The following is a 22669-nucleotide window of genomic DNA, read 5'->3' as shown; positions in this document are numbered from 1 at the left end:
GGTGGAATGAAATTGTCCCAAATAATCACCTGTTTTAAAATAATTCATTGTAAAAGAAAATTTTCCAACAAAACTCTAATTGCAGCATTTAGCTTTTTTTAAACAAAATAAATATCAAATAAAAATAAGGGTAAAAAAAATCAGAAGATAAAATGATAAACATTATTTTTATATAATGAACAGTGCACTCGAAATGTAAGTAAGAAGTGAACAAGAACAACAAGAAACAAGTGCAGCTGCTTTAATTCACATTTCCCCTCAATCACATTTAGGTAAAATCACAAACAAAATAACTCTGCAAGTCGCCCTCAATCTAAATGAATAATAAAGTTTGGGTGTTGCCCATCTTTGTCGGCACGTCTCATCGACATATTTTACACAATGAATATTTACCATCGACTTTGGGTTGGATCTTAAATAATAAAAGAAGGCCAAACTAATAATGTATGTGTCCCTGTTGTCAACCATACCTAAGATATCAGATATTCATCACATATCATGAGACAGAGCATCTTCTTTCTCCTTCTCTGAGTTGCTTATTTTGGACGTAGCCGCTCTGTTTCCGCTGTCAGTGTGTTTACAAGTGCAACTTTCCCACGAGGGATGGGGCGTGGCTTATTTCTATATCGACAAACCTAATTGGTTAGAAGCGAAAGGTCAGTTTTAGATTGTCCACATTGATTGGCTTTCCATTGCCATTTGCCTAACATAAATTGTGACCCACCGCGTTTTTTAGGGTCATTTGCAACATCTTTCATATCATTTGAAAGTGGAGAATCAGCGCTTCCAAACAAGGTGTCACTTGTGCAAATCAAGCAAATATTTTTAAAGCTATGGCTTGTTAATGACAAGGGTGTGGCAAACCGTGTTTCTGAGATAATCCCCTCCAAAGTTGTACCCACACCAGGTTCATTCAGCCAGCTCCCAGAATGCAAATGGATTTAGGTCTGAGATATGATTCAGAGCTTCCGCCACCTGGTTTGCGTAATCCATAACGATACGGAGAAGAAGGTTTTCACAGACAAATTAGACCGAAACACCGCCGTGCTGCGCTTTAACCGTCTGTATACAGAAGTGACGTAGGTGTTTCACAACAATGGCTCCGTGTGTGTAAAAGTAGTCCAAATTAAAGGTTGAATTCTATCAAAACGGTTTCACATTGTGACTTCACATCACATGGAATATGGAGGAATGATCTTCACCTGGACTCTCGATTTTAAGGAAACGATCCATCAGTGTTCAGTGCTGTTCTGCATCTCGGTAAGTGAGCAGCGTTTCCCCAACTCCACGGTTTAACATTTTTCTACTATTTATAAATCAAACTCGGTTTTGAAAATACGTTGGGAGAAAAAAAACAAAACACAAATCTGGAAAAATCTAATTTTCCTTCAAGAAAGGTTTTTTGAACTTATTTGGCTGCTCCTGGCGATTTTAGAAATGTGCGAGATGGCGGCTTTTGCTGTGGTGGGACACAAATAAATGAATCTGCCAAGGCTTTATCGAAATTACGGAGCCTATTTTATTTCGACATCGAGTAATAAAATATTGCGATAAGCACAAACAGGCGGTACCTTTTTTTTTTTGTGACTTTGAACTTGTTCGGTGGGTCAAATCAATTTGTCTTCCACTTGCCCTACAAAAAATCCACTTGTCCCGGACAAGCGGACAAGCCTACATGTCGAGCCCTGCCAAGGTTAAGTGTTTTTTTTTAAACAGGCCTACACACTTAAACATGGCGGGACTGAACCCCACACCAACTCTGGTCATTGGGACTCTAACCCAACGTACGTACTTACGTAAACATGGCGGGATGTTAACCCACACCCACTGGTTTATTGGGACCACTTTGGTTGTTGCAGCTACAACCCAACGAGAAACTGAGCAGGCCTGTAGCTACACAATTAGGGATAAAAAGAACCCCAAAACAGACAAAATGACGGGTGGACACACGAGAGACCCATCTGAGACCCATGCAGAAAGACCAATCTGAAAAAGCTAAAAAGTGCAATGCACTAAAAAGCAGTTGCAAATGTAAACATTTTGAGCATGGATTTAATACCAGTAAGCGTTGGGGCAAGCCTGAGAGCTTCGAGAACTTTGCTCTCGCCAACTTCCGAATTACCACATACACATTTCAGGTGAAAGGAATCAGCTGTTCCTACTGAGTTTCTCTTAATGTAGGTGCTTGTTTTTATTGTTTGTGTTCAAATGTCAGAGCACAGTAGGATCTTGGTTTTGAGCCTCTGATTGTGTGCAGCAGATTGGATGAGTTGTTCTTGCGCGTCAACACTCGTTGTCCATGCCAGGCATGTCTTGTCATGACATCACGTGGCGTGACGTTATGTGTGTGTGTGTGTGTGTGTGTGTGTGTGTGTGCGCGTGTGTGTGTGTGCGTGTGTCCAGGCCACTGCAGATTTTTATTCGTTTCAGGGGGGGTCTCACTTCCTGATTGAACAGCTCTCTCTGCTGGGCCAGTCGACGAGGTCCCAGCGGTGTAATGACAGATTTCTACACAACCATTATTCTATCCGTCAGCACTCACATCCACTAATGTACTTTTCACACTGTTTCTTTTTTTCTTTTTTCTTTTTTTTTTACCGACCAAGCAAGTTAATGACAGCTCAGCAGCAAGCAGGTAGCATTCTAATTTGAAAAACTGTTGCCGAGATAGTTTTTTTTGTTTGTCTGAAGAGTTCTGCGCAAGGTTAAAGGACGCTTTAATGATTGACTTCACTATAACTGGGTCTGGAATTACGTTTTTGGCGCATAATTGACCTCTTTCTTTGCAAGTACGTATCGTTGCAAACACCGTCCAGTTCCCGAACACCGGCGCCAATAGAGTGAAACTATTGCCGTCTATGGAGAGCTGGTTGTAACTGCGCGGACAAAAAATACATTTAAAAAAGGCAGCACTGCGGGATCTTCAGAGACAATCTGGCTGGCTGGTGCAATTTAATCGCATATGTATGAGGGGCGTCACAGCCTATTAAACTCAAATGATATTGGAAAAAAAAACTTAATGTTAGAGGGAATAAGTGATAAAGTGGTCAAAATTAGCGTTGAATCAAAGCATTGAGTCCGACACTGCTGCTGCAGTGGCCTAAAGCCTCAGGAGCTTGGACACCTTATTGGAAAATAAAAGAAAGAAAAATTAAAATAAGGTTATTATATACAGAAGAGTATGAGGGCCACGCAAAAAGAAGCCCCTGTGTTTCATGAATTAAGTCGTGATTCCGATGTGGGGGTAGGCCCACATGGATCGATCCCTCTCCAATACGCATTTGGATACAGGTGGGGGCGAACGAGATGCGCCATGGGGCGGCATTGCACCCCGATTCCCTGAAAAGCGTATGGGGTACTGCGCCCTCCGCTCCGCACACTCCTTATTACACATTCCCCTATGACCCCGTTTCCCCTTTTCCAAACAGTAAAAACAGCAGGGTTTTTTTTTGATGTTTTCCTAATTTAACAAAACAAAAAAAGCCCTGTGGGTCCCCCTGCCACGTCTGCAGAGCCATTGGTACCTGTTGTCCTGCCTACTGTGTTCTTGGTGCAAAGCCACCATTTATACTTTGCTGCACGGATAATGGCGGACGCAAGACAAGGGCAAACTGCATTCAGCAGCAACACTTTATGGGCGTGTTTGCGCTGGCACATCGTGAGCGCGATATCTTTTGTGAATCTGAAGCTAACACGGCACAGATAGCCAGGACAATTGATGTGCAATTCATGATGCTATTAGCGCCAACTATCCATTCTTTGTGAATTAGTCCCAAAGTGTATACATTTTTCACCAATCCTTTTTGTAGTACTTAGGTTCCAGCCTTGAGGGACAAATTGACAATCTGTATGGAATTGTTTTCAGGTCACCCATTTGGAATTAGGAATGAAAACAGTGTCCTGCAAACAGCAATTTTTTTAATAAAACCGGATATTTATTTTTAAATAGCACCTTGAATTTGCAAAGTAGATTGCTGTGGCATAATGTTTTTCTCCGAACGCAGATTACGGATTTCTCCCCCATTACTTGCATTGAACTCCTGATGGGGGGAGGGAGCTGAACTTCCAGTTTGCAAAAATGAAACTTTAATCTTCCGTACGACGAGACGGGTGAGTAGAGAACAGGAATAAACAAAAAAAATCAATTTAAAAAATCCTCACTATTCCTTTTATACTGAGCTAGTTCTTTGCGTCCATCCCACTTACGACACGCATCCAGGTGGTGTTTTGTCCCTCCATCAGGGTCCGCCAAATTAGATATTGACAGGAACCTCAACTTTTCCAAAATCAAATATAACCATTAGTTTGGACAGCCTTGTCAAGTTGTATTTCTCTTGTGTACATAATCCCTAACTATATATATCTGTGTATATTCCCATCTTGATGATGGAATTGATGACAGATGCATCACGCTCATTATTATTATTTTTTTTGATGGATCTGCATATGTTTTAGTTAAGGGAACTGATGGGATTTATGGTTGATGGCTGCGTGCATGAGCCTCATTAAATACATACTCATCAAGGTTGGTATCTAGTCTCTTTTTTTTCCCTTATTTTATTTAATTTTTTAAATTCCCTTTGCAGTCGAACAAATGAGTGGTAATCAGCTGTGGTGACATTTTGCAGTAATTATGAGCCTCCACCGGTTTCTTCAGAGCCGCTGACAAACCACTCAGCTAACCCCGAACGCTGCCATAACAACACATTAACACTTTAATTCCCAGGAGGTCTTCATAGATCTGAGAAAAAAGTTGGGGGGCAGGGGGTAGGTGAGGGAAGTTCACAAGATGTACGAAATGGTAAAATTAAGTAGATAGAGAAGCACCATCCTCAGTGAGTGTGTGTGTGTGTGTGTGTGTGTGTGTGTGTGTGTGTGTGTGTGTGTGTGTGTGTGTGTGTGTGCGTGTGTGTGTTTGAGACCTTAAGTTGTGTAGTTTAAGATAAGATAACAAGATGCACATGCAATTGTATGTCCATCTGCGTGAATGTGTGCGTGTGTGTACCTGTTATATGTGCTGTGAAAATAATAACGAAGATGTGTATTATAATTGTTATCATAATAAGGAAAATAATAAGTCTTTTTTTCAGAATAATAATTTAATAATATTGTAATAGTATTACAATAATACAGTAATGTAATATTATTATTGATAATAATAAATAATACATTTAATATAATTATAAATTAGAATAGTAATACAACTTGAATTGGTTGAATTATAGATAATAATAATAACGATAATAATAAAGTCAGTTTACATCACACAACTTCTAAATCAGCATCAATCATTACCAACAGTCTGTGACAAACTTTCCAATCGCAGTGCTGCCACCCTGTAATTTTGGAAGGACTTTTGTAAGGAGTCTTCTTGTGGCACACATTTAGCAACTCTGCCAACATTTGTTTGGGGAAAGTGTATCTTAATAAACTTTCAATGTGTGGCGAAAAACGGAGGAGTGCAAAACACAGAAAGAAACATGAACTAAAGCTCTAACTCTGTGACTAACTAACTCCAACTCTGCAGCTCTGAACACACTTGACTCTATTTGCTTTGTTGCCGTGAAGTTGACGGCTGCCGAGGACGTCGTGTTGAGAGTTGACGTTTTGGGGTGTTAAACTTATTGTTGAATAACTTTCACCAAAAGTGTGTCATGACTGAAGACTTAACATTACTACATACATGTTGTATAACCTCATGTTTATATCATGATATCAGAGCCATGATAATGCGTCAAAACAGCTCCAATCTGAATATGTAGCCATTGAATTAATTATTGATGGGGTCACACCCCGACGCCCAGAATTACCACAATATATTGTAAATATGAGACTATGTGGCATACCACGTTTAGTATCTTTGATTGCCAAGGTATTAAGTTTTGCTTGAGAGAACATATCAATGGCTATATACACTTTATTCAGTTATTTATTTAGCCATAAGGTGAAGAGGAATCCATTCTGCTGAGTGCCCTTGAACCAAACACTGAGTAGGGACTGTTTGGTTTTAGTGCTTTTTTAGAGGAAGCCATGAGGAGTTCTTTGTTTGAAAATGTGAATAGGGTGATGCAGTATTTTCTGTGAGTAGTGATGCAATAATCACAGTTGGGTCACCCGTAGTTACTCACAAGAGTTTGTATTTTTCTTTGCCAGGAAGGCACACAGGCATTTATTGAACCAATTATTGGTTCAGGTTGCCGAATATATTTTGATTAGTTTACCCAACTATCCCTCTACCCCATCCCTACCTCCACCCTCTCCCCACCACCAGACAACATCAGGATAATGATGCTCGCACAGACAAAGCATCCATTTTCAGTTAGAAGATCTTTTCCCCATCCCCTATCTGACTTTTTGAATTGAAGAGCTGACCACTTTATATTCCAAACATAGCACCATAGTAAGGAGTAAGTAAGTCCAGTTTTTGCCAATATCCTTGTGGAGGTGCAAGTGAGATCAGTCAGCCGATAAAATAAATGCGGGATAAGATGGGCTGGGACTGATGCTGGCAGGTGTCTCCATCTTTTAGTATCTTTTTTCAATTTTTTTTTTCAAAGGAGTAAGAGCCATAGACGACTGGGAAGCACTAACTTTAAGACCCCATTTGTAACATTAATCTGGGGAGGGAGGGACACCTTCCTTTTGTCTGTAATCGGCACCAGTGCTGATTTTCACGGATTAACCTTGTACCCTGAAAGATATCCAGCGTGCTCCAGTGTGTTTTTTAAAACAAAGGGGAGAGTTTGTTGAATATCTGCCACATAAACAAATGTATCGTCCGCATAGAGTGATATTTCGTGTTTCTAATAACTTACACAAGTGATCCAGCATCGAGAAATAGCAGGCCACAGGCAGGGAGTCTCGCCTCTTGATTCACGAAAGGAAAAGAGCGGTGAGCAGCCAGTCAAGCATCCCCGCGCCCAACAAGCTTCATAGGTTCAGAATCAGTGGGCGGGCGGGCGGGCGGGCGGGCGGATGGGGGGGGTGCATCTTCAACTCGCGAAGTGAAAATAATTGCGAAAATTAATGCGGGGAGAAAAGATCGAGGCATTTGGTATAGTTCATCTTGAATGTGACTGATTTACATTTCGCACTCCACCAAAATAATCGATTGTGGCAGAATTAAATGATTCCTGTGAAAATTCAATTCCCAACTCAGAGCTGAAGGTACTCCTCTGACTCTCGCTAATCGTTTGGGAAGTCCTCCCTCGTCGCCTGTGCGTTGCACCGACCGAATAAAAACAAATGAAGACTTGGAAAATTGACTCTTTCCACTGGGTGACTCGTCAAGAACCAAGTCTCAAAATCTTAAATATATTTTGCATTGCAGGGAGGCAGTGGCTCAGGAGGTGGAGTGGGTTGTCTAGTAATTGGAAGATTGCCGATTTGATCCCTGGCTCCTCCTGGTAGTGTGCAGACGTGTCCTTGAGCAAGACACTTAACCCCTTAACTGCTCCCCGGGTGCTGCTATATGGCAGCCCACTGCTCCTACATACGTCAGTTACTAGGATGGTGAAATGCATTTCGTTGCCTCTGTACTTGTACTTGCAATGACAATTAGTTGAATCTAATCATATTTCATTATTTAACATTTTCTAACTTTTTATACCACTTTATCCTTTTTTTTTTTTCATTATTTGTATTTATTTTATTTGCAAAGGATCAAGCCACATCACATGTATTCCATGTCATAGCCAGGCTTAGCCAAACAGAAGAGTTTTTTTGTCGTCGACTTCAGCTATAGTGCTAAATAATAAAGAGAGCTCTGTCTTATTAGCATTAGTTGCAAGCTTTCAGGGGTTATTGGTTTCCAAGAGGAGCCGTACGCAGTAACACAATTTTTACGGCTCAAATGTTAGTGTAATTTCTGAAATGACCGCCAGATTTATAGACCGCGAACGGCCTTAAAATTATATGTTAAGGTTATAACAGAGTAGCTGCCTGTAGCGTCTGATCATGAACCCTGACTTAATGTACTGCTCTGAACCTTTACCCGCGCCGTAATAGTTGCGGTTATTACTTCAGTCGAATCCGAAAACCGACAGCATCCGAGCTGTGTTCGCTAATGGTCACCTTTTGGCATTCACAACTGATTAAATATATGGAATATGCTTGAGTGCCTGTTTGGGCATGTGTGTGTTATTGTGCGCACGTGTTCGTGTCCGCACATGGAATACGTCGCTTTTTTTTCCCCCCGAGGGCCGTATCTGTAGCGCTGGAGACCCTCTGCAATTTTTTTCCCCGTGACATTTTTGAAACAATTAATTATTTAAATGCAAGCTTATTTGAATGCCACTGTGACGGCTCACACGCATACCTTGCTCTGCCCCGACTTTCTCTCGCCGTTTTTTTCCATCTTCCTTTGTGTCCCTGGGGATGGCTTTTTTTTTTTTTTTTTTTTATCAAGGCCAAAAACCAATCAAGTCACTTCCCATGCCGGTGGAGGGCACGTTAAATGCAATGGCTCTTCCACCCTTTAAAATACAATTAACAAATACTAATTACGGCAGGATCAACGTTGACAAGCAGGTGTGTTTGGGAGATAATTTTTATGAAGGATTATATATTCATTAAAAGGCCTCAGAGCCAAAAGCAAAACGGTCAAACTTTAGCCCACTCTAGCAGCAAGGCGTTGAAGGGAAGAGAGCTTCAGGAAAACATCCAATTTCAACTCCATAACCAACACCTCCTACCTTCTTCCTTCCTGTGGCGTTGGACCATTCCTGTGGGGGGAAAAAAAAGTGTTCTTGGACCAAAGTGGCCTCTGGACCTTCTCCATCTAATGATTCTCACACTTGAGTTAAATATAACATATTTAACTTTAATCCCCTTTATCGCGGCCAACACACTTCAACAGTGGCCACGATAAAGGGGATTTAGCTCCAAACAGAGCTAAATGAGCTAATGCAACCTGATGCCAGATCCCACGAGAGCGATAGACGGGTCGTTTCTTCTCTCCGGGTCTTAGAAACTCCCGCTCCTGCCCCTCGACTCCTTGAGTCCTCCGCATCTTTCCTCTAATTCTGTCCCCTGCTCGGCTCCAGGGAGAGGGAGTGGGATGTGGGGGTGGGGTGGGGTGCGTAGAATCAGCTGAGTCCGTCAGATGATTAATTGGTCCTAATTGGCGGGTTCGGAGGAGTGCTTGGACCCCGGGCCCCCCGGCAGAACGGCCCCGCCACCTCCGCTCCCCAGCGAGCGACACCGCCCGCTTGATCCCCGCTAATCTAATTAACACTTAAACAGAAACACCTGTGCTCTTCACTAAAGGATCTGCTGGTGCACATACGTAGATACACACACACACACACACACACAACCCCACACACACACACACACACACACACACACACACACACACACACACACTTCCCAGATGGGCCTTTGATAGCTCTGATGGTGGCAGCCATCGGACGATGATTGCACTTAACTTCAACACTCTCGCATATTCGCTGATACACGCAGAGGCACATACCCACTTATACACACACACACACACACACACACGCATGCACAAAATTGCATCTCCACTCTTATAGTCCCCCAATATACATCTAAGTGATGAGTAATTTGCAGCGATTAGGCCGTGGTGGGATAATGCACCTGATTAGATTAGCCATGGCTCTTCTCCCGGCTCCGGCACCATGTAGCCTTAAACTCAACCTTGACCCCAATTACCCCCCCGCCCTGCTCACCGGAGGGGCTGGGCGGGCGAGGGGGGGCTTATCATCTTGTCGGTAATTGGCCTGATGAGGCGGGATGAATATGGCCAGAGCCGCCATGTAATTTCCCCAATCGATACGTTCCGATGTTGCAGTAAGAGAGGAGGCAAACGCAGGGAGGTAGTGCAGGACAGATGTGGGAGGGATTTATTGGTATCATTTGTTTGTATTGCATTTAATGCTCGTTGAGTCTGATGCAGTCATCACTGTTAAAAATGCAATGTTTACTTTTAATTGTGTATATACACTGTATATATGTACACGCCAGTGGTGGAAGAAGTACTCATGCTTTTTATTGAAGTCAAGGTACAAGACCTCTGACACAAAATGGCTCAATAAAATTGAAAGAACCATGTCGGCAGCTATACTGCACTTAAGTGAAAGTATATAAGTACTTGTTCTTAAATGTACTTAAAGTGTTAATAGTTTTTTGATGTGTCATAACCAGCGCCCTTCTTTTAGTAGTCCAAAGTACGTTTCACCCGAAGAATAAGATGACTGATGGTTGATGATGGACCCTGTGCTCTAGTGGTGAAAGGAATTCAAAAGTACATGTAAATGTAAAGTACATTTTGCAAGTATCTGTAAGCAACCTGATTGGTTCGGTGGAGCGGCTCCTCTCGCTTCGGTTTGATTTTGATATACTGAAACGCAAATCCAGATGTTTTTCCTTTTCAACCGCAGCAACGCGACCGTATCAGACGTTATAGATATTTGCTTTGAAATGCAGCGGCGTGAAAGCCGGAAGTTTTCGAAAACTAAATGTAGCTCAGTAAGTGCAGATACTTGAAAAAAATCGTACTTATGTACAGTAATAAAGTCTTACTTTCCACCACTGATACACAACCTTGAGGAATGCTTTTGGGGAGCCGCTATTGCGACTTCGCTCCGTCGCTCTTTCGACAGCTCTCTCTTCCGCAGAGCTCTTCGCGGCAGATGAGATGAAACCTTTGGATCCACTCGCTGTTTCGCAGAAGAGCTGAACTCGTCACGTCCTGACACATGCACCCGTCTAGTCCCCGCTCCCCCGCCCCCTCCCCCAGAGCAGTATTTACCGTGCGCAAAATATCCTTTGCGATTGTAAAAAACACCGTAATCCCCCTTCACCCTAATCTCATTACGTCCTTCCGTACCCTGACGTGACGAGATGCAGCGCAATGCAATCTAGATTAGCAGCGCGGGGATAGGGAAAACTGTGAAACTGGCAGATGTTTTCACAGCGGAATTAAAGATGGATTACACGACAGAGATGCTAATGTGGACAGTGAGGCGTCTACATTTTCCCCCGGCCTGCTTTTCGGATGCCAGACATTCTCCAACGCGAGGCGTCATTAATCATCATCGGCCGTAAAGATTAACATAGCGCCGCGTCAGTCTGGCGAGCGTCCGCCGCTTGTTGATTTGTCTTTCTATTTTGAGGTTGTTTGGTCGCTCTCCGCTGTTCACGCGCGGCAGCCACGATGAGGGAGAGCCGGGGGGCCGCGGCCGACCTCGGAAGAGCCGTTCGGTGAATAGGGATCCAACGCCGCCGAAGTGCCCTTGAACCAAACACCGAATTGGAACCGTTTCTGATGACGTCTCCGCCTGCTTGTGCCCCTTACGCCCCGAAGTACGGCGGGGCGCGTCGGCACGGCTTAGGGGCGTGGCGTAATAGGCGTGGCGTACGGGCGTGGCGTAATAGGCGTGGCGTACGGGCGTGGCGTACGGGCGTGGCGTACGGGCGTGGCGCCGAGCATGGTTTCGAACTGGCTACGCGGCGAAGAGTCCCAGACGCGTCGTTGTTGTCGTGCAGAGAAACCAACAGCGAGTTAATTATTTTTTTTTTTAAGGGTTTGATAATAGCTGTTATGTCTGAAATACCAGCGATGCTTTTATTATTCATTGTGTGATAAATATAAGACAGTCTTTGTGATTTGTGCTTATTGTTTGAAAAATGACATTACAACATGTTGATCTTGTGGAGGCCGTCTTACCATACGTCCTATGATCTCTGCAGACACTTTTAAGTCAAACAAAGTCTTGCAGTTATCCAGGTGAAAGGTATAAAAAACGTTTCATCAGTAGTCTGCCAAAAATAACTTTTAACATCATGGAAATGGGAGCTACAACTGTAATTGTTGAAATTTGTCAGCGGGCTACGTATTACATACAGTTTATGTTTGTTTGTATTTAAAACGGGTCTTGATCAGTAAGCAAATCCAACAGCAGGTGTCCAGGTCCGGGACAATGTTGACTCATATAAAACCCATTTAAATTGATTGCACTCTTTACAAAAAACACACCTATGTAGCTTAATATCGCAACGCTGGATTAACATCGATTTTAATAGGAGGCGTGCGCTCACGGCAGGCCGCGCCCGTACGCCGAAAACCCAAAAACCGAGAACAGGTTTGTGGTTTGAAAGTATTAACAGCCACATGCAGTTTTTTGCTGGGACTAGTGACGCAGGATTCGCAAAAGATTCATTTCATGTGAATGAATATTTTAAAGGACTCAGAATTCAGGAGGCACTCCGGCGAAAGAGTAACCGGGTGACTGCAGACGGTCTCAAACCTCGATTGGCCAACAAAAAAAGCCGCGAGGTGCGATTCACGCGCGCCCATGCCCAACAAGCTTCTTGCGTTTTAATTCGGTGAGTAGGCGAGCGAGAGGCTTCATGAATCTTCAGTTTGCGGACTGAAAACAAGATGAAATGAAAAAAGAAGGGTGGAGGCATTTCGTATAATTCTTTGAATGTGACTGATTTACATTTTGCATTCCACCGAAAAAAAACTAAAACTGGCAGAAGTAAAAGATATCTGGTGAGAACTCCATTCACAACTCTTCCGACACTGGAGGTCCTCCCTCGCTTTGCTGTGTGATTTCACCGACTGAATCAAACGAACAAAAAGCCTGAAAATTTAATGATCTACTCGCCAATAACCTCTCTCAAAAACTTAATTGCTTCTTTCCAAGCATAGACCAACAAAAGGTTACAGGTAATCTTCGGTACAATAATGGGGAAATAAAAAAATTTCCACAATGTTCTGCAACTATTTTTAGATCCGGTCTACTTCGGTCTATTTACGTAGTGCCGTGGTGCCGTGGCGCGTGTGCTGTGCCGAGGTGCCGGGGCGCGTGGTGCGTGGTGCTGTGGTGCCATGGTGCGTGGTGCCGTGGTGCGTGGTGCGTGGTGCGTGGTGCCGTGGTGCGTGGTGCCGTGGTGCGTGGTGCGTGGTGCCGTGGTGCGTGGTGCCGTGGTGCGTGGTGCCGTGGTGCTGTGGTGCGTGGTGCCGTAGTGCGTGGTGCGTGGTGCCGTGGTGCGTGGTGCTGTGGTGCGTGGTGCCGTAGTGCGTGGTGCATGATGCGTGGTGCGTGGTGCGTGGTGCCGTGGTGCATGGGGGCCTAGCGCCTCCGAGGTTTTGCGATGTTCCCCGGAAAAATGCGGTGGGAGATCAGCGCTCTGCTGTTTTGTTTCCAATATGTTGGAAGAACACTGATCCGCAACACGTGTCAGATGTGAAATTCAGAGTCTACCGATGACTTTCTGAGGCAGAGACAAAATTGTACATTACAAAACAGCTCACTCGGGTTGGGATTTTATTGAAATGAACAGGGTCGTTGTAAAGTTCAGTTTACAAATAAAAGGCAACGTTTTGATGGGTATTCACGTGCAGTTTATTTTTAGAGAGTGTTGCAATGAGGGAGAATAATGACACACTTTGTGACTCCTGAACGGACCGTTCCAGAACGCAGCGGTTCAGTCGGGTCCTCCGGTAATGAAATGCGGAGGGGCGGAATGCCGAGTTTATTCTCGAAACACACCGGCACTTATTGCGAGTGACCTTAATGCTCTTTTATCGGGGATGTGTTTCATGTAATGCGACGTAAAAGTCCTGTGAATTCCGACTCGACTGTTCAGACTGAGGTCGCATTGCAAAAAATCAGACCTGTATCCGATTGAGGACCGCATATGAAGGAGGCCCAACTCCAAATTGAAAACATCAGATTCCATGACATTTGTGCCATTCGCAACGTTATGGTATAAAAAAAAAAACTGATCCGAGTCACATACGAGCAAAGAAATTCGGCAGTGTGATCGGCGATTTGCCTGCAGCCCATGTTAACCCCCCTCCCCCAGACAGAACATTTCCTCTTGTTTTGAAATCCCAATGTTGACAGGTATGGTTTGGGATCACATCCAAACTGCCAAACTTGTGACTTTTAAATGGCTTTTTTTGGGAACGGAAAAAGCCATTTAACTTCTGGGATGCCTGACTGATAGCTCAGTAATAAATGTATTTGACAGGGACCCGGAACACAGAGGCTGTATATTGTATTTCAACGCACTGCAGCTGTCCTCTGAATGTTTTTTTTTTATTTTTTTTTTTAAATCAACATCAGTAAATAATAGATAGCCAATGTCAGCAATATATCAAAAATATATCCATTTGGAGGTTAAAGATTCACCTCAACAACAATATACCGCCTCGCATGAATCTTTACCTGAAGATAGTTTTGTTATATCTTCAATACAAGAGATGATAAATGAGTTCAACAATAAAAGTTTTTAATGAGTTTTAAAACTCCCAGTGCCACAGTTGTAGTAACTTGACTCAGCCGCAGCAAAGGAAGGCAAAAAAAGAAACCTTTTTTCCATTCGAGCCCAAATATCGATCCACGCCGTCACTGAGGTGAATCGCAACCCAAAACATGCAACACATCAATATTTCTGTTTGAACAAAAATAAGGACCAGGAGAGAAATTCTTTAAACTTTCTTATGGAGTTATCAAAACGACCATCTTTCTTAGGCACCTCCCCCTCCCTCGCTCCGTCTTTTTTTCTCTCATCCTCTCCAGCAGGTGAATACTGACCGTGCTTGGGCGACTGATGCAGGAAATAGATCACGGCTCAGCTTGCGATGGCCCAGATAAGGTCCTTGTGCAGCTGCCAGCTAAGTGTAATTAAACATTGTCAGGGTGATTCATCATACGTCTCAACAGACACCGGGCCGAGGCAGAGATAGCACTCGCATCCAGAGAGTCAAAAGGGGAGAGAGTTCATGCAAATGAGACAGAGAGAGAGAGCGAGAGAGAGAGAGAGAGAGAGAGAGAGAGAGAGAGAAGGACAACATGACTTCGGAGGCATAATAGGAATTTAGAACATTGCAATTCATTTTTATGGCGCCATAGTGAAAGTTCAGACAGGATGAGCACTTCTCATGATTTCCTCTAGTCATTCGAGAGTTAAAGCACCTGCAGTTACTTCACTCAAACAGTCAGAGATGTTCTCCCCCACCCCCGTCCCCAGGTCCCATCCCCACCACAATCCGGTCCAATCTCCACCACTATCACATCCCTTCTCCACCACGATCACATCCCATCTCCACCTCTATCGGGTCCAATCTCCACCACTATCACATCCCTTCTCCGACACTATCACATCCTATCTCCACCACTATCTGGTCCAGTCTCCACCACTATCACATCCCATCTCTACCACTATCACATCCTATCTCCATCACTTTCTCCACTCCATCACTCCATCACTATCCAGTCCAATCTCCAGCACTATCGCATTCCATCTCCACCACTATCGCATCCCATCTCCACCACTATCACATCCTATCTCCATCACTATCCAGTCCAATCTCCACCACTATCACATTCTACCTCCACTACTATCACATCCCATCTCCACCACTATCCTTTCCCATCTCCACCACTATCTGGTCCAGTCTCCACCACTATCACATCCCATCTCCACCACTATCCGGTCCAATCTCCACCACTATCACATCCAATCTCCAGCACTATCACATCCCATCTCCAGCACTATCACATCCTATCTCCATCACTATCCGGTCCAATCTTCAGCACCATCACATCCCATCTCCACCACTATCACATCCCATCTGCACCACTATCTGGTCCAATCTCCACCACTATCACATCCCATGTCCACCACTATCTACAGCTATGAGCAGGTGTAAAGTGGATGGTCTCCAAACTTTGACTCTCGTTCACTAAACGTTACTTCCATTCTATCCAGTCTCTCCTGAATATATAGATGTAGAATTCCAAATGCGTTTTCTTAATTTGCAGCGTTTTTCATCCGGCTCTTCAAAGAGCCTGCCGCCGTGAGACGGGTGACTCATGCCGGACAAGGTCTTCCATCCTCCATCGCTCACATTAGCGGGTGCATCATTGATCGCCGCCCAGTCTCTGGTTGCATTTGTCTCACAGCAGCTCCTCTGTGATCTGCTTTTCTCCAGCCGCCCCCGACTGCGGCGGCAGTAGGCGGCTGTAGAGTGCCGTCCTGGCCCTAATGAGCTTCCTGCATCTGGGCGAAGGACACCGGCGTTTAACATGAAAGAGGTGGAATGAAAAGGCATTGTTGTTTGATGCCCTGTTCCTTTGAAATCAATCAGGGTTTGTTTGTCCGATTGTTGTTTGGTTGTTTCCCCCCGCTGTCTGCGCTTTCACATCCTTGGTTAGAGAAAGAACACGGTACAGCCTTGTTGCTGGTGATGCGCGCGACCAAAGGAATACGGCGGTTATTGACTGCAATTTAAAGCGGTCATCCGTAAGATTATTTTCCTGATTTTTGATTAAAAGATGTGATATTTGATACTTTTTTTCGCCGCCACTTCTTTTTTTTTTAGGAAACAGCACATAGAGGAGCACAAACATAACACAAATAGATCCAATGGCTGTTTCCAGTGTTGGCGGCGAGATCCGCCCTGGTTGTGGTCAGTGAACTGTCAATGTGGAGGAGCATTCACAAAAATAAAGTGACTGTGTTTTAAAGCCAAGACAAGGAAAGTAAAGTTGGAAAAAATAAAAAAAATTAAATAAAAACACGTTTTGAAGGGAATTTTTTTTTGTTTGTTTGTTTAATCCACCCATCACACAGGGATTTATGGATTTGCACTTTAAATAAGTCTAAAAATAGTGTGGAATCAGATTAAAAAGAATGACTATAGCTTTGCTGTCCTTCGATCATTCAACTCATGCATATTCTCGTGCATATTTTCCCACATTCTAAGTTTTGGCAACCTCCTACAGCAGAAAGACGAGAGCGTGGATTGCAAGAGAACCCACAAACAGTGCCGTCATTTTGCTCGAAATGAGCGACGGAAGAAATAAAACAAAGAAGGAGAAAGACAGAGTCGAACCGGACGGTCGAAAAAAGGCGTTTTGATATACTGTACCGTCTTCGTCAGCGTGACTTTGTGACTCACGACCATGGATGGCAAGTCACCTTGGCGGAAGAGAAAGGAGACGGAAAAAAGTTGAATTTTAACAAGCGGCGATGGAGGAAAAGAATGAAAAGGGAAGAATGAGATGCGGCGCTGGAAGCCATAAAGGTTAGGAGGAATAATGTAGACACACTGAGGCTAGTGGCTTGTTCATATTACTTTGGTTTGCTCCCTTCTGCTCGTTATTTTTTCTTTTTCTTTTCTTTTTTTTTTTTTTTTTTTTATCTCCGTCATCGTTTCCCATCGCTCTGAAAGGAAGCTCTAAAGAATAGCCGGTCCAACCAGTGAAGGGCCGGGAGAGAACAAAAGCACCCCGGGGCCACTTTTATTATAATATCACACCCGTTCAGGCAGGTAATGCAGCATTCCGTACGTTACGACTCTCTCTCTCTCGCTCGCTCTCTCCTCCCTCTCCTTCTCTCCAAGGTCTTCACTTATCCCCCTTCTTCTCTTTCTCCCCCTCGCTTTTGTGCAGTTGGGGATCAGCCCTCACTCGAGGGGGCCTTGATGAAATCCTTTTCAAGGCGCAGAATGTGACTTCCTCAAATGTCATTTCCAGATCTGAAAAAAATAAAATCAAAGAGAGAAAGGAAAAATAGAACGGGGGGTGGGGAAAAAGTATTATTTTTGGTTCCAGACGCGCACCTTCACCTTCGTTAGCTCTTTGGTGACTTTTGAAAGGCTCGTAACTCCCCGCTTCCTTCCTTCCTTTTCTTTCTTCCGTCCCAACGTTCTATTTACAGAAGTGGTACAGCGGGGTCCTTCTCCGGGGGACTGTTTTCATTTCTGTCGTTTCGCTTCATCCCCTTTTTCAGTCGAGGATTTCCGCAGAGCATGGAGCATGGGCATGGAGCTCAGAGAGACACAAAGGGACAAAGAGCCAATCGGCGCGGAGTTGACTCTGAGACGCTCACCAATGTGCTTGGGAACAGCAACATGCAGACCTTCATTTGAGAATAATTGCATTCCTTATATCACTCTGCCTGTGAGTAATGTTTAGCCTCAGTTTAGTATTAATCTTCCAATGTTTGTGATGAGTGGCGCTCTTAGCTTTATCAATCAGGAAGTCCAGCGGCACCCTTTTCCCATTTACCCACCTCCTATCGACGAGTTATTTTAGTTTCTCAGCCATTTCGTGTTATAGATAATGAGTGCATCCAATCAACTATCACGTAAACTTGTGACCTTTGTCTTTACAAAATTACGCCCATTTTCTTCGAGTTTCATCCCACCACTGCAAGTACGTGTCCCCACGAGGGGGCGCCACCATATTTCACAGATGAAGTTACTCTCAAGTATCAGGTATCAAGTCCTAAGGATCGCAGTAGAAGTCAAACACCGGGCGCTCCGCGGTGTGAAAATCGGTGCGAAAAAATAAAATAAAAAAAAAGTAGAGGTAGGTGCTACTGGAGAACAAAATGTGAAAAGAAAAGAAAATCCTGAAGGGCGTTCATCCTTTCATTTGAGTTGGTGTCTCTTCTGATCAAACTTACCGATTACTACAGTAGGTGATGCATGCTCTGGGTGAAATAGAATTTGGCATTCCTATTTAAGGTTAGGGTTGATTTTTTTTTAAACAAAATAATCTGACAGATTAGCACATTTTGCAGCATGTTTCATGAGAGCATTTTTTTTCCCAAGAAAAAAACAAGAAGCTTCTGACCGGGAAAGGCGGACCCCGCCGCGCAGCAATGGAAACAGCGTACAGAGGAGCACATGCATAGCGCAAATACACAGGATGGCTGTTTCTTAAAAAGTGCCATCTTGATTTTTTTTTTAAACGAAATAATCTTATGGATTACCACTTTAGCTTTCACTTTCTCTGTAGAACTGCGTGAAAAACTGAAGAAGGACGAACTCCCTCGCACACCAATACGTATGATGCGATTAAAGAGGGGGAAAAGACTTCCGTTTTGACTCCTTATCAAGTTTCTCTTCCAAAAACAAGGAAACACGTTTGAGACCCCTAAAGTGTGATGGAATACCAAATTGAACGCCATCACACGATCAAAACTCACTCCAAGCAGACAAATCTCAACAGGCTGAATGGTGGGCTTTTTTTCCCTGCTATTCCAGAGCCTTTTGGGGGAGGGAAAACGTCCCTTCCCGGGGTGGGTGTGAGCGCACTTCTTGTCTTTTCTATCCCTCCTCCCTGACAGCGAGCGTACAGGAGTGTATAATTGAGCGGCGACTCTGGACGCGCTCATTAAGACGTTGTCAGTCGCCGGAGGAGGCCGAGCTCGATGTGTTTAGACACCGCGGAGACTGCGGCTCTCCCCGAGCCCCGGCGCTCTCCAGCTGGTGGCCAGCCGCCAGGTGTTTATCTGTGCGCACGGGGAAAGAAAAAAAAAAAAAAACCCCGTGTGCGTGGAGGTGTGTCCTTGTGGGTGCGTCTCGCGTCTCTGTCCTCCGTTACTTCTTTATTTAATTCTCTGTCATCTCGCGGGGTCTGCGGAGCACCATCTGCCGCGACAGAGTTTGACGGATCAGCGGCTGGTTGTGAGGGACGCTCCCATCGCCCCCTATCTGTGACAAAGTGCTGCTGGCTGCACCTGCTAACGTTTTTTATTTTTATTTTTTATTTTTTTGGGGGGGTGGGGGGGGGGGGGGGGGTATGCATTTTCCATCCCTGGTGGAAAATGCATGGAACAGGAGCACACGCATAACACAAATACACTGAACGGCTGTTTCTTCGACAGTGTCAGCCTTCTTGGTAAAATAATATTACAGATCGCCCCTTTACCATTCAATTTAACCGTAGGATTTCCATTTGATGAGATTTCCACGCGAATACTTTTCCCCTGCAGCCTCCCTGCTGAGAGGTTTGCTTGAAGGCTGAACGTTTGGACTGCTTTGCTGGCAGGAGAGGCCAGCAAAGCTCGGTGAAGTGTTTTATCCTTATGTTCACTTGGGGTTTTTTTTACATCTGAGATGATGAGCAGGTGAGTCCACACGTTCAGAGCCTCTTGACCTTGTGTGTCGCTTCAATAAAAGAGTCTTTTTGGCGAAGGCTGGCCATTGTAGTTGATGTGATAATTAAAATGAGCCAGAGGGCGTCTGGCCACCAACAACCCCGCCCCCACCCAAAAAAACTCCGCTTGCCACGGGTAAAATCGATGAGAGTGCTATCGCTGATGTGAGCGGACAGAATATGGAGTCCCTGCAATGTCCTCTGGAAGCGCACACACACACACACACACACACACACACACACACACACACACACACTCTCACTCAAGTACCGATCAAAAAGTTGATGTTAACAAAGAAAATAATGACATCACAACACAGTCAATAGAACCATCTGAGCAATCGAGCAATAAATTGGACAGTGCAGAGTCAAAGGCTTTAGCCGTAAATAGAATGGAATGTTCCGAAAAATAAATTTGACGTTACAGCATCTACAAACGAATGACATGTAATCACAATCCCATCAGCGCTCTACGACGGTGACTTTCTTTTTCTCCAAAGTGTGCCTTCTGCAGATGGATTGTTTCGTTTTGTTTTTCTCCTGAGTTCACTTGAGGTGGCGGCGATGTTTTTCGGTCGGTGCTGTTCCGTTTTGCGAATTCTCGCCACAACTTGCGTCCCTGCTTCATAGAATTGACCGCGGCCGACCTCTTGCTTCTTGCGGTGGCGGACCCTGCCGCCCGCCAGTACATAGACAAGCGCACGCATGATGCACACACATTGAACGGCTATTTCTTATAAACTATCAGGTTACAAAAATCGATCAAAAATCAAAGGTGAGATTTTTTGAGCTAAATAATCGTACGGATTGCATGCTTCATGCAATGCAGAGCTCAGATTGTTTCATTGTTTTCCATCCAGCCAGAGAAGCTTCCCGCGCTTATTCCTTGCTTAAATGTTCTGTCCTGACAAAGAGAGTGTATTTCTGTTGGAATGTTTACCCTCCCTTTGTGTTCTTAGGGAGATAGCTGGCGTATGACGCATGTTCCACCCTGTACCGTCCATGGTCGCCTGTCTCATGTCCCTGCTGGGGATAAACTAACACTGACTTCAGAGGCCACATGAATAAATGCTTTCACATGGTTATCTTCTTTTTTATCCCTTTTTTTTTCATCACATAAATATATCAACTGCTGTACTATTCCGTTTATTTTGTTAGATGTTGTTTGGTTAAAGATCTATCTATCTATTTATCCATCTATCTATCTATCTATCTATTTAGCACGGCTTCAAAAACAAACCATCCGGATGCCTCTGGAGCTTGATGCGACATTACGTCGAGCAATAGGCTCGTCTTTTCGGAGCAGGACCCTTGATCTTCTCTGGCTCGCAGCGCTGGGGGAGACGTGTTTTAAAACCAGCACGGAGCCCTGACCCATTCTCCAAAATGAATGAGCAAAAACTGTGTGCAATGCTTTGATACTTTGATCCCCGCATGGCATACCTTGATGGATAAACCATTTTCACAGCACATACTCTCTCTCTCTCTCTCTCTCTCTCTCTCTCTTTCTCTCTCTCTCTCTCTCTCTCTCTCTCTCTCTCTCTCAGCGTCTGTTCCACTTTGACCTTTCTTTAAATCTGGCACAATGGCAGAACAATTACCATCCCATGCCGATACGAAAAATACAAATATGTTTAGAGAAAGCGAGAATAATGTGGAAAGCGATTCTTTGCTCCCAATCCAAAATGTAAAACTCATTTACTTATTGAACTTCAGGATCAAAACTTTGCCGGCCACTTAGGAAAGCTTTGAATCTTGTTAGAAGGCTTGAGAAATGTAAAAAAGTGCCAATTAGGAGTTAGCTTTTGCTCTGCCGGGATTAATTTAATCGCTCTCCGCTAATCACTCATATAATGAAGATTGTTTCATGATTATCTCCACAAATAGATTGTCTAATATTCACTGACTGTGCTAATCACTGAGATTGTGTCAACGCAGCTGTCAGGGCAACGGCAGCATTGGCTGTGTGATACTATGTGATAATACTTGGGGTGTGTATTATGAAGTCTGTGTGTGTGTGTGTGTGTGTGTGTGTGTGTGTGTGTGTGCGCGTGTGTGTGTGTGTGTGTGTTTCTGACTGTAAGAATTTTGATTGACTTGTCTGGTTGTCTCACTGCCAGTTCTTCACTTCATAAGAACATTGTGTGCTGTTAAGACCTTTCCTAACATTACAGGATCGAGACAGGTATTGGCCACCACCCTGCACCCCATTCTATGGGGCTTCTCGAGATGAAATTCTTGGGATGAAAAGGGAATCTTCTCTGACTTTGTTCCTTATCCCTCAGACATTAGGCCTACCAAGGGGTTTCTAACACTCAACCCTCTCCCTGGTTCTCCAGACCCTGCCGACCACCACGTACGAGCTGGAGATCGTAGCCAAAGACATGGCGGGCAGCGAGGTGGGCCTGATGGGAACGGCCACCGCCACCATCACCATCACGGACAAGAATGACCACGCCCCCGAGTTCACGCACCCGCTGGTGAGAAGCAATTTGGCCTCTTGAAGCATGACGCGGGTCTGACAGGCTGAGGAAGTGGGTGATCTCCTGCCGTAGTTCGGGTCAGAAAGAAAGTTTGTCACCGGAAGGTGTCCCAAAAGGTGTCTGCTCGAAGACACTCCAACATCAATAAATGCTGTGGAGTTGTGTTTTGGCCCAGGGCCAGGGAATGAGCGAGGGGTTCAAAACAAACGGCGGCATGTGGGCCAAACAGGAAAATAAAAGGCTGGCTGGCAAACA

General features: G+C 44.4%; 1 protein-coding gene across 1 annotated transcript in view; it reads left to right on the top strand.

The window, feature by feature from the left end:
- cdh13 (cadherin 13, H-cadherin (heart)) overlaps window positions 1-22669 on the top strand; it is a 378607-nt gene that overhangs the window by 268332 nt on the left and 87606 nt on the right. Inside the window, exon 8 of the mRNA XM_080002151.1 lies at window positions 22271-22411. Coding sequence (XP_079858277.1) covers window positions 22271-22411 — 141 coding nt within the window. The remainder of the gene's footprint in view (window positions 1-22270; window positions 22412-22669) is intronic.

This window comes from Zeus faber (assembly GCF_960531495.2).
Source record: "Zeus faber genome assembly, chromosome: 6".
NCBI lineage: Eukaryota > Metazoa > Chordata > Actinopteri > Zeiformes > Zeidae > Zeus > Zeus faber.
The sequence above is the reverse complement of the archived record's forward strand: the minus strand, read 5'-3'. Positions and strand labels throughout refer to the sequence as shown.